Source organism: Parus major, chromosome 8 (genome assembly GCF_001522545.3).
Source record: "Parus major isolate Abel chromosome 8, Parus_major1.1, whole genome shotgun sequence".
Taxonomy (NCBI): Eukaryota; Metazoa; Chordata; class Aves; order Passeriformes; family Paridae; genus Parus; species Parus major.
The window spans coordinates 2512469-2525455 of record NC_031777.1 but is presented as its reverse complement, the minus strand read 5'-3'; the positions used below and the strand labels follow the sequence as shown (position 1 = coordinate 2525455).

The 12987-nt window shown below is 41.6% G+C and overlaps 1 protein-coding gene across 2 annotated transcripts in view; it reads right to left on the bottom strand.

Moving 5' to 3' along the window:
- ACBD6 (acyl-CoA binding domain containing 6) overlaps positions 1-12987 on the bottom strand; it is an 81482-nt gene that overhangs the window by 34836 nt on the left and 33659 nt on the right. For both annotated transcript variants that reach the window (XM_015636756.3, XM_033516408.1), the window contains exons 5-6: positions 11099-11204; positions 4725-4814 (exon numbers count right to left, since the gene is read on the bottom strand). In XM_015636756.3, the coding sequence (XP_015492242.1) occupies positions 4725-4814; positions 11099-11204 (196 nt within the window). The remainder of the gene's footprint in view (positions 1-4724; positions 4815-11098; positions 11205-12987) is intronic.

The window sequence follows — 12987 nt, the reverse complement described above, 5'->3', positions numbered from 1 at the left end:
TCTTTTTATCCTCTACAGACACAAACCTTTTAAGAGTCAGGCAGGAAAACAGCAAACCCACACAAACACACAAAACTAAGAGACCACCAATCTTAGCAATCTTCGACATATCCATAATTTCTACTTCATTTTTAGCTAATGATGGAAATTAGTCTTTGGATAGTTGATAAAAATCAACCTGTCTCTGCTGGGTTAGTTCTGTGATCTGTGGCCCAGCAACTACTTCTAGTACAATTGATTTTCCTTTTTGGCAACCAATAGGTCAGTCAATAATAATGTTGTTTGAAAAGGATTGAGTCATGAAGGAGATGAACCCTCCCTGCCATTTATTATGTTTGTATTGTCTTCATTTGAAAAGGTTTTTTTCTCTTTTTTTTTTATCCCCAGTCAGGTAAGGTATCACAAGGGGATGGCTGCTCCATGTGTCCAGGAACACTCTGATCACCAGTGTTAGGATACAAACAGAGGACAGAAGTTGGGAACTTGGAAAAAGACAGCCTGGGGAAGCAACCATGCTCTTCCTGTTACCCTATGTGATTTAGAAGAGAAAAAAAAAAAAGAATAAAAACCCCAATCTAACTCAAAATATGCTGACAAGCATCATCTCAGTTCATAAATATGACTGAGCAGCCTTGCATGAATCAGTACAAGATACAAATCCAACACTGGTACCAAAAATCAACCAATGCTCTCTGCAGACAGCACAGACAGCAGATGCTTCTCACCAAAATTACTACTATATAGATATGAATAAAATAAACCCCACATATTAGCAACAGACTTCTTAACCTGATGATTTTCAGCTTTGGTCTCAAGTTTCCTTCTCAAACACCTGAAGGGTCCACAAGTGACTACTGAGAACTTGCTGACCAGTGGTTTAAAGTCTTAGTGCACTGATCTGCACTTTACCAGGAAAGTGAAAAGTCAAGAAATAAAAACTGAACATCAGCTATAGCTTTGTTTCATCCTTTTAGCCATTATTACAGAAAAATTTCAGCACAGAAAGTAATTACCTTAACATTGATAATTGCACAATGATGCAGTTTAAAAATCATAAAATACTTAGATATGGTTTAAACTCAGCTGCTCACAGATATGTACACAGCCCTTAATTATCCTGTGTGTCTAATGATCCAGTTCCCTTTACAACTCACAATATTAATGTTAAGACTTGCTCACATGGCCAGAAAAGCTTTACCACAGTAAGTGGAGCTGCTTAGCACCACTCCCAGATAGTTCCCCATACACTCCCAAGGGCATGACATGAACACATGGATTATTATTTTGGAGTATGGAGTACCCACAATCAAAACAAAATGCAGCCACAGGAAGTCCAGGAGGAAAGTCTATGGTTTATGTCCCCCAAATACACTAAAGGAGCTCCTCTGAAATCTGCTTGAGCAGCACCTCACATCCAGGTGCTACTCTCCCCATAGAGGAAAGGGGTTTTCCTTTGTTGCTCATCCTCTGCGAGGAAAATTCATGTCATCTTATGTTTTAAAGCTAGAAATGGATATTAATGGATATCTTATGTTACCACTGAGTTATGCTTAAAACCTTTTACCTTTCCATTATGTTACTGTTATGTTGCTGGTTTAGGCAAACAGTTCCAGTGAAGGAGGCTGCTCTCAGACTGAGTCCCAAGCTCTGGGTTTTTCCAGCAGAGCTCCAAAACACCACCCCACCACCCACTTTGACATGGCCCCTGGCACTGGAGATTTAGGTAATTCCATTACACAAATGCCCCTTCTCAACAAAGCAGAGCAGCCTGTTGCCTTTCTGTATCCCCTCGCCCATGGCAATTGCTTTACCACCTCTTTTCAAATGTGCTATTAGAGCTAATTATGAACAAGCAAAGAATTCAGTGGCTGCAGCTTTTCAGTGACATTAGCAAACCACCCTGTGAAAAATGCAGCACCACTGCTGAAACAAAAAGCACAGGCACTGCACCACTGCAGTCCAGGGGTATGGGGTTATTCCCAGAATTAAAGTGGGTTTGAGCACCCTACAGGAATGAGCAGAGCCAGGAGACCTCTCCTCCTGCTCCCAAAGCTGTTTATCAACAAAGAGCAATAAACTGACTCTTGCAGATCCTCTTGATTGTGAGACTGCAGTACTTTTACAGTAGATAGTATAAAAGTAACTAAAATAAGGCAGGAAAAAGGTATTAAGGCACATCTACAGTGAACAGGTAAGACTTGCTGCAGGTCACCCAGGAGAGCACCACTGTCACTGCCTGCTTAGGGCAGCTAAATCCCTTAGCACACTACAAAAGAGCCAAGATGGAAGATCATTTATTAAAAAGGTAATGGAAAAGAGAATAAATCTGTCATGCTGTTTGACTAACTATTTAGAAGCACACTAAAACATAGGCAATTAAAAAAAAAGTGGTCTGTAACATTCCTCTCCTTCACTATCTGCTCATGACCCTCGTAATCCCTAATTTATTCTTTATCTCTCATGCTAACCTGCATGAAGGTGCTGCTGCAAAATTAAACAAGACAGAAGAATTCCTGAAGACCTGGAGAGGTGAGATTGTGGAGGCTGCTTGGACAGAGGTGTGAAGGAAACCTCTGCTGGGAGCACATCACTCTGGAAAAACAGCATCACCCATTCACCAGATATCCCCTCACACTGAAGCCACTGTTCTTTACAGCCTACACATTAACTGATAGTGCCTTTGGTAATGTGTTATAGCAGGTGCTGTGGTGTTTATGGCCTGTTAGGAAACCAGAGTTTTTCCCTCTCCCTTTTTCTTCTGGTTTCTCTTAAAATTTCTCCTGTTTTGGATGTGAATTCTTCCCAGGTAAAGGCCAAAATTTAAAAATAAAAAAATAAAAAAATGAAGTCACAAAGTCTTGGAATGTTATTGCAATTTATATATGGCTGAGAATAAAAATGTGTCTGTTCTCTCTGGGAACACACCTACGTGCAAACAGAGACCTTTATAAAAAATTCTCCTTTATTACCTTGGTGGGGAAAAACATATCAAAGATTGATTTTTCTTTTTATGGCTATTATTAACCTTTTGTTACTGGCCAAAAATAATCTGGTTAGAAAATGTGCAATGCATCAAAAAGAAAAGCGAAGAATTTAACAGAAAATTAATACTCAGGGGAAAAAAAATACAATAATTCTCTCTTCTGCTTTTTCTTCTAAGAGTCAGACTTTACCTCAAAAGAATGAGACGAGTGTCAAAGAGAAGAAATGTTTCAGAGAGAACCCAGAACCATCTCCCAGGCTGCCAGGGTGAAGGGAATGGGCATGTGCCTGATTCCACTCCTTCCCAATTTCAGTGCAAAGCTGTTCTGTCTGTATCCAACACACCATTCACTAGCTCTGACTGAAAGGAGATGGACAGGATGTGCAAAGCCCCACATCTGCACTGGCTTCACTCTACCCCTCTTCTGGGTAAGGAAGAACTCCTATTAAATCCATTAAAAGACCTAAGCACAAACACACACATCTCACCAGCCACTGCAGAGCTGCTGTCCTCATACCCATCCCACCAGAAATTCTGCCCAGAAAAGGGCAAGACAGACTTTTTTACAACAATTTGTGTAAATACCAACACAGCTATCTGTAGCCTGTGAACATTACAGCTCTGTCCACGAGCCTTCAGACTGCAGCTCTGCTTCACATCCACCTCTTACAAATTCCTGAAGCATTTATTGAATATCTCATCAGTAAGAGCTCAAAGATTCATCAGCAAAGGTGTATCTATGTCCAAACTGGGAAGGAGAGCAGAGCCAAAATATGCCATGATAGTAAAGAGCAGGCAATCATAATCTGACAGAAATGTGTTGGACAATTATTTCTGAATATGACCAAATTTACACAGGTCAGCCCTTAATTACAACAAGCTGACAAAACTGGGAGTGTTGACTCAGGAGCACTGGCAGACCCAGGCTGGTTGGCTGGAAGAAACCATTTGCAAAGTGGTTGCTGCACCAGTTTAGGTCAAAACCTGGTCTATTTAGATACCCTAAAACTGGTGCTTGCTAAGCTCAGACACCTGGGCTGAAAAACTCAGTGGCTCAAAATTATTTTTATTTTTCCCAGCTTACCTTTTTTGGATATTCTTATAAGGGAATCCCAGAATGGCTTGAGTTGAAAAGGATATTAGAGATCATCTAGCTCCAAACCCCTGCTATGGGCAGCAACACCTTCCACGAGATCAGGCTCCTCCAAGCTCTGTCCAGCCTGGCTTTGAACACTTCCAGGGATGAGGCAGCCACAGCTTCTCTGGGCACCCTGTGCCAGAGCCTCACCAACCTCACAGGGAAGAATTTTTTTTCCCTAATATCTAATCTAAACCTACTCTCTTTCAGTTTAAGTCATTCCCCCTTGTCCTGTCACTATGGGATCTAAACAGTCTCATTCCATCTATCTGGTAGGTTCTAGAAGGCTGTAATTAGGTCACTCTGAAGCTTTCTCTTTTCCAAGCTGAACAATCCCAGTTCTCTCAGCCTCATAGGAGAGGTGCTCCATCCCTCTAATCAACTTTGTAGCCTCCTCTGGACTTGCTCCAACAGGTCCATGTCCTTCCTGTGCTTCCCCAGAGCTGGATGCAGCACTGCAGATGGGGTCTCACCAGAATGGAGCAGCTCTTCTGTGATAAATACCCTGAGAGAACTCACTGTGGAGTTTTGGAAGAAGTTTCATGGAAACATTTGTTCAGGGGGCTGTGTAGGACATCAATTTGCCTCTGTGTTCCCTCTTACCTGGATGTTCACGTCGGCAGCGTTCTGTAACAGAACTGAAACCAGCTCCTTGTGTCCTCTGTCACACGCCCAGTGGAGCAGAGCCCGGCCCTGAAACAGCCAGAAAAAATCAACAAAGCCAAGCCAAAAAAAAAAAGCCCATGGAAAATCAGTCTTGCTATTAAGTAATAAGCATCTATACCAAAATTAACAGACTTTAAAAAAAAACCAAAATAATATTAGTATGCCACTTACTGGTGATTTGGACTTACACAATAATGCTAGAAATGTCAAAATCAACACATAGTTCAATTTTTTATTAATTTAGCACCACACCCACAAGCCAGCAAAAAATTTAGAGGGGAAAAGCAGCAATGTATGAAACACAGGAGCCAACACATTATTTGTTTTCCTATACAGATTTAGGATTTTGGCACCTCTGACTTTTCTGGGAGCAATGACTTACACAGCAAGGGTAGGGTATTCAGTGCTGCCTAAGTCACCTGGATGCCAAAACCCCAAAAGCTTGTTCCTCTGGCAAGTTTGAAACACTCAACCTGTCTCTGCTGGAAGAAAAGACTAAAACTGGGTGTCTGGGCAGGCACCCCTCCCTGTCCTCTCTTGGGCAGGCTGCTGCATCCATAACTCCCAAACCTCCACAGTTTTCTTCCCATCCCCTTTCTACAGGTGTCTGCCACCATGGGGTGGGATGTAATGGAAGTTCAGATCTTCCTGCACGCCCAAGGGCATGAGAAGTAGCTTAGGATCCATGAGAAAGGTAACTCAAAGTGATTTGAGATAGCAAACAAAGAAGAAAGCCTTCTATGTACACTTAGTAAATTAGCCTTAATGTTCTATTATTCTCTCCTGGTTTAGGACAGCACACAACACACTTGTAGGGGATTTCTTGGAAATCACCCTGCAGATGAGCAGGAATCATCTCCCTCAAGCTGTGACACCATCAGACTAACCTGTGTTTTTCAATATGCCACACAAAACAGTCACAGACCCTCAGAGAAGAAATCATTTAAATTAGCCCATGCCTGGTTATAAATCTCTTGACAAAGCAGTGGGGAACAAGGTGAGTAACTCATTTATCTGCTAATGGGAACTGTGAGCCAAATTTCCTGGCCATGGTGCCAGGAAGCAGAAGGGGCAGAAGACACCTGTGACCAAAGCTCACACTGCTTCTGCTGGATATTCCTGGGCAGGGCAGCAGAGGTAGAGCATGATTTTAAGTCAGGAAATTCACACTTTTTGACCCAGAGACTAATTAATTTTTTAACATGCAATTTTAATGTTACACTAATTAACCTTGCATTAGAATGAATTTTCTGACAGTGACTTTCTATGGAAGCACTGATGACATGCACAGGCCATTTAATGATTCATATTCTTGCACTCAGCACCCCTAGCAAAGTCTACAAGGGGGAAAGAGTACAACTTAAAACAACTGGTAAATATGGAGAGATCTTTAATTCATGTTTAGCATCATTAATTTACCTCTGGATTGGTAATTACTTAGTATTTCAGTTGGACACATACCAACTTTTTTCAAGCCACAGATGTTTATCTCAAAAGGAAGGAGCACATCTGCAATATACACAATAGCAATGAATACTTCAACAGATGATTACAGGGTCTTGATATATGTGTAGAGGAATAATACTGCAATTATTCAATATATTTATTGCACAATTACATGATAAAATAAAGTCACTTCTATCCTTTGTATCAAAACTACAGATTGCTACAGTTTAGTGGCTAAAATATGTTGGTTTGCATTTGCCTCTGGACAAGGAGAATCTTATTTTATTGGTGCCTGAGACCAATAAAGGAAAATCAACAGTTAATTGTGAGTTAGGAGTACCAGGAATACTCAGGAGTACCAGAGCACTGTGCAACTGGTCCAGCCCATGACACTGTCAGGCTGGTTCTGCTACACATGGTGCCTTTTGAACAAGACAAAACCCTGAAGCTTGATCATCTAAAGTCATTAAAAATCTCCTTGTGCTATTTGCAGGAGTATGGATTTCAAGTCTTGGGCCAATTCCACTTTGGGTAATTACACTCTGCTTACCTATATATTCTCTCTGCAACTCTAAATGGATACAATATTTTCTAATTAGTGCCTTAAATGGCTCTGCATTGTAATTGTGCACTATTAAACAGCTGACATGTTCCACCCAAGAAATATCTGCAGCATGCTACACCCTTGACATGGGGTGTAAGGGGCTTTGGAGACCTTCTGTGCAAGAGCACACCAGGAGATGGGGAAGAAAAAATACCTCCAGAAGAATCTCAACCTACCTATTGCATAACAAAAAGCATTGCTACAAATTTTGTATTTAAAATGGTTAGACTTGATGATCTTAGAGGTCTTTTTCAACCTTTATGGCTCATTGGAAATATTTAAAACTACTTGTAGAACATCAGGCAAGTTAACAATGGTCAACAGTTCTAGCTAACATACTTAGGCAGCTATACAGCTACAAAATCCACTTGTTTCCCATGTCTTTCTTAAAATAAACCTTAGTGATAAGACAAGCTTAAACTGAACGTACAGTCACAGTCTTTATAGAGAGGATATCACCTCTGCATGCTGAAAAACTCTTTAGTCTGCACAGCTGCTGCTTTATATCAGCATATAGCATGTGTTTGTGTGTTTAAATAACGTGGCAGAAATCTTAAGGGCCACAGATTGAGCTTTCCCAAAACAATTCCCACGTGACTATTTCATTAAGCAGTGAGAGAGACTCAAAGCAACATGAATAATTTCACGTAGGAAAGCGCTGCACCAGTGAGGTTTGGCTAGATGCAGTCAAACATCAAAGTATTCCCTCCCTGCAATTCAAACACAACAGTTGCTGCAGAAGTTACTTGAGAGGATGCATTTCCCCCCCACCTTTGAAGTATTTAATAATAAAAAAAAAAAAGCATAAAAATAGCCCCAGTGCACTAACCCTGCCTCTTAAATCTTCTGTGCTTTGCTTGGCTAACCGCTGCCAGCTTGGCCAGCTCCTGCAGCAGCTTCTCAAGCCAACAGCACATCAATTTTGCTCAGCTCCAAGTCACAGGGTGTTCACAAACAAAGCACAGGACAGGGATTTGTCTCCCATAGACTGAGCTGGCAGACAAATGGATGGGAATGATTTTCACATCAATTAGCTCGAGCAGAGAAAGGGGAGAACAAAGCCAAACCGAATGGATGTGATACAGTATAAAGCTGCACTTCCAGGCACGATGTTTGCAGCTGTAATGGCTGGATAGCAATGAGCCACTCTAACTTGTGGCAAGTGTTCTGTGAGCAGTAATTAAGAAAAGACAGATATCTACAGAATGGCTGCATCCCCCTGTGACAGCAGAAACAGTGAATGGAAGGGTTGTTGTTACAATTACACAGGTAAATTTGACTTGGAAGTCAATCACTTTCAGAGCTCTGAAACGTTTGGTGAAGCTTTCCTAATGGGAGAAGGCCTATAAATCCAGAAGTAAGTGACCCTTCTTCAAATCCATTTTCCCCTCTGTCCTTTTCTTGGCAAGCTGGCACCGGTTTGGCTCTTGCTGTCTCAAAAGCACAAGGATCGGGGTCTAAATGAGCATCCTGTCAGATGCCTTTCATTAAAGTTTTGGCAAGGGCTTAAACACTGCACACAGGTAACATGTTTGTTTACTGGGATTTATCCAACAATTAAAAAAATATTATCTAGCTACAACCTCCACAGCCCTTGGCACAAATCACAAAAGCAACTCATCTCTGCCTTCGAGCAGCTCCTGGTTTATTCCAAGTTGAAGAAATACTATTTTCAAACAGGCAGCAAGTGAGCCACACTCCCAGGATGTGCCTGGGGTGACTTCACAGCCACAGTCCATTTCTTATTCCATTAGTCCTGCTGACATACACAAGGAAAACAGGTTGCTTTAGTCTGTGCTACTTCTTATAAGTGAATGCGATTCTGCTGAACTCTGGGCAATTTAGATACAGTAAATGGAAGCTTGTACATGATTACTGTCATTAGGTTCTTTGTTTAATTCTAAATTGAAGTTTATCATATCCAAACTGTTAGCAGGTATGCTGGCTTGAATGTTGTACATGAACAGCTTTACTTCTTGTGGGGAGAAGGCCACTTATGCTTTGGAAGTTTCCCAGTGCAAATATCTAAACCCCAGAATCTTCTGCTGCCCTTTCTGAAATCCTTTTGCTTTGACTAAGTTGGCTCATCCCCACTTTACATTTTTATTCTTGATTTCCTTTCTCCTTTCACTGACTTCTTCCAGGTTTGCACAAAATGTGTGTGGGGGGGATACAATTAGATGGAGTACTACCATATCACATAAAAATAAAATCTAAACACTCTACAACTCCAGCCAAGTCTTTATTGTCCAAGGAAAGGCTGAGCTGAGCGTCTTTGCAGCTTAGCACGAGCCTATTTGGTGCTTCAGTAGATTTTGTTTCATAAGAAGTTAACTCTTTGTATGTACCCTGCTGACATTTTAAATTTATAGGCATTTAAATCAAAGGATTGATAGTGTGAATTATGTCCAGAAGCCAGGTGAGGCAGCTTTTGGATTTGGCAGGATGTATTTACACAGTAACACTAAAACAGTTAATAAAAATGACAAGATTATGCTTGCATACACTTCACAAAAGGCTCAGTCTGGGTTATCTCCAGTCTAAAATGGGTTCTAAAACTTCAGTCAACCTGCATGATATAGGAAAACAAGTCACCTCCCACACTGGGAAGAACATGTTTGAGTACCAAACAACACTGGTGATGCATTCAGTTCCATAACATAAAATGAAACAATTATTTCTTTCAGATTCTTCCTTTTGGTATGCTATTTTTTTTGCATTTGTTGAGGTAAACCAAAATTGTTGAAGCTGTGAGAATTTCATCTATAGGAAAATTTTGTCCCAGTGGGAATCCTCTCACAAGTCCTTCACAGGTAGGCAGATGTTTTTGGCTCCTGCCTGTGCTGAAGCAATCCCATACTCTGTAACATCCATCTGCTAATATCCATCAGTTACAAATAAGACTTCTTCTACATCAGGGAATCATGGATAATTCCCAAAGAGGATACAATCTGGTAGTTTTTTATACAGTTTGGACACCTAAGCTTCCACAAAATATTTTGATTTTTTTTTAAACAGTATTTCTTTGGCTGAAAACAAGCACATTTGTTACTTGAATGGAAAGGAAAATACAAAGTGCACCTTGCCAGGGGAAACAAAGCAATGCTAACATGCACTTAATTGCAAGCATGTGATCCTAAAAATGAGCTTTTATTACTTAACAGACTCCAGCTGTATTTTTTGTGGAGCTGCCCTGGACATCTCCTTCTGTAACCTGTGATCTGCAGAAGGAGGATGGAGCCCAGAAACAGCACTGGTGCAGCGGCTGTGTGACACATGACAGTTTCAGTTCATTGGATTTATGATGTGAAATTCCAGCCCTGATTGTGAACACCCCTCCCTTCTCTCCTCTGAAAATTAATTCACATGAATTCCTGATTAATAATAAAAGGCCCTGCCATCAGCATTCAGAGCCCCAGCCGGGGATGTCATGGCTCAGAGGGCAGAAATCTGCTTAGAGCTACAGGAGAACCCAACTGAATTTGTGGCGTCTCAGTCTATGAATGTCTAAGCACTTCATCTGTTCACCAAAACACAACGTGCTGGAAGGAGCTGTGCTCAGGCTGGACCAGGGGCAGGGCTAGGTGGCAGTGTGCAAGCAGGGAAACAAGGTGACAAACCTGGTACACCCACAACTCCTGAAGGATCAACAGGAAACTGCACCCACCATGTGTTTACACTTGCCAAAAAAAGGATGAAGCCAATTCAGTTTTACACTGGTTTTTCTTGGGGTTTCTGGCAATGCCTGTATTACCTCCTTGTGGGGAAATGGTGTTTTGAGTTTGATGAGCAGAGAAAGACTGGACAATGTCACTGCTTTTGGGAAGCCAGTGTCACTCATTTCCCATCCATCTGAGGATGATGAAAAGCTTGTGGCATGTCAGAAATCCTCTTTCAACCTGAACAGACTTCATGGTCAAAAAAGCTGTTTCCCTCACTTTCTACATCAATTTGACCACACTTAATGTACAAAGTAGGGCAAGGAAGGTACTCAGGAGACCTTACTCTGCAAGTGGTTGCTGGTATTGCTGAAAATAATGTAGAAACTAAGCTTCTGATCTCACATGCTACATCCACACGACCAGAAATCCAGTGGAAAGCTGTTTCCAAACAGATTACCCTGTCTCAATGACCAAATGTTTGTTCAACTGTTGCAGCACCTTGTTACAAAAATCCTAACCATGGAATTCTAAAAAGGAGTAGCAGTGAATTAATACACAAAACAGATGAAAGATTGATGGTCCTTATCTTTTCTCCATACCTCTTCATCTGTGACATTCACATCCACTTTTTTTGATTGAATGGCTTTGGTTACATAGTCAATGTTGTTTTCTCTGCAGTAATCAAAAATGTTCTTGTCCTCTTCCCTATTCAGGAAACAAAAGCAAAAGAAGCACCACGTTACTGCACAACACAAAGGCCACATGCACATTATATGCTCTAACTTTGTTACAGACATTTCAGTGCTGTCATTGGATTGAAACAGGCATCTAGTACTGCACATGCAGAATAATGTGCTTTTCCCCACCCCCACCAAGTTAAGAAGCAGAAGATTCTGCTTCCTAGAAAAATAAAGGTTGTTTTTAACAGTATTATATCCGGACAAATGTCAGTTTATTCCTGTGAAATGGCACAAAAATGTATGAAGTTAGCCAGAAAAATCCATGTTTGAGTTCTGGTATACATCACTGCAATCCCACGAATGAGAAAAGGCTAAAGCTACTCTTGTTGTAAGAGCCACTCTGGGTCACACCAAATCCCCATCCAACACCATCCATCCTGGACAGAGGCCACTAATGTGGCTTGGAGAAAACAGCAGGACAAACAGGACACCTGCAACAATCTGTCCCTGGCTAAACACATGTTGGATCCTGGATACAACACAGTAAGTGCTCACTTAGAACTGCTTGCAGGCAGAAAAATCAAATGATGGTGCTACAGGTGCTTGAGTCACACTTACAGCTCCTTGTATAGCTAAAAGCAATACTCTGGCTTCAGACACAGTAAAATTTCCATCCTTACCTACCAAACAAACAGAACCTCTAACAAAGTTAAGACCCTTCACAGATTCTTATAAGAATAATACCTTTAGGCATAAGTACAGTGATACCAGTGCACTGTTAGCAGGGAATAAAGAGGCCACTGGTTTTCCAGAAGTAAGCCAAAAGCCCATATAATCCTCTCTCTTTCTAGTTTCCAGATAAAAACCATGGTTCAAATGAGCCCATCAGCACTGCTAAGGAACTTGGCAGCTTCACGAGAGTTAAACACAGAGTCGTTGCCTCACATGACATCCCCAGTTTTCAATCACCTTAACTAAAGACCTTCTGGATGTTCAGCAGAACTCGGGCTGACAGCTTTAGTCACTCAGAAAAAAGGAAGCTTGCTGGAGCTGGTCAGACCCAGTAAGGAGGTCAGTCTGCTGTGGGCAGGAGAAATGCAACAGGGGAAATCTGAGAACCAATCCCCTGGTGCTAAAATGCAACAGCACTTCTATTCATCTGCATTGCTCTTCAACTCGCAGGCTGAAGAACTCCAGCAAGGAAAAGTAAAATCTAGATAACATCTGTGTTTCTGAGCAATGGGTACAAACAAAGTGACACTCTAGTCCCCTAAAAACGAAATGCCAGCAAGGCCATGTCCTCTACTCCCATCAGGGCAAGGCAGAGCCATGATCCAACTTTGACTTTGTCTTTTATTGTCATGCATCTACTGAGTTACACTCTGATTCTTCAGACTTCAAGCATCTGTGTCCTGCCACGGTGCCAGAAAAAGGTGGGAAAAAGCATTGATTCTTTGCTCCAGTGGCAGATCACTGCTTTCTCCAAAGAAGCCACTTCCTCTGCCCTCCCTCAGTAGCACTGCTCTCCATCACACCACCCCTCCTCTTTATACACAGACAGTCCCTGCAGAGACACCTGAGCTGCAGCTGCTGCTCTTTTGGGAGCCACATGGGATTTTACACTCTGTGTTTAGGCCTAAGGACTTCACAGGAGGCTCCCAGTTTCTTGACCAGTTTGTCATGAACTCATTCGTTGGAGGTCTTGCCCGCTCATTCCACACAAGCTCCTGGGAAACAGATCACTGCATGCTTTAAATGCAATTACCTTGAATTCCAGGAAAAAAAGAACCTCACAGCGGGATTAGAAA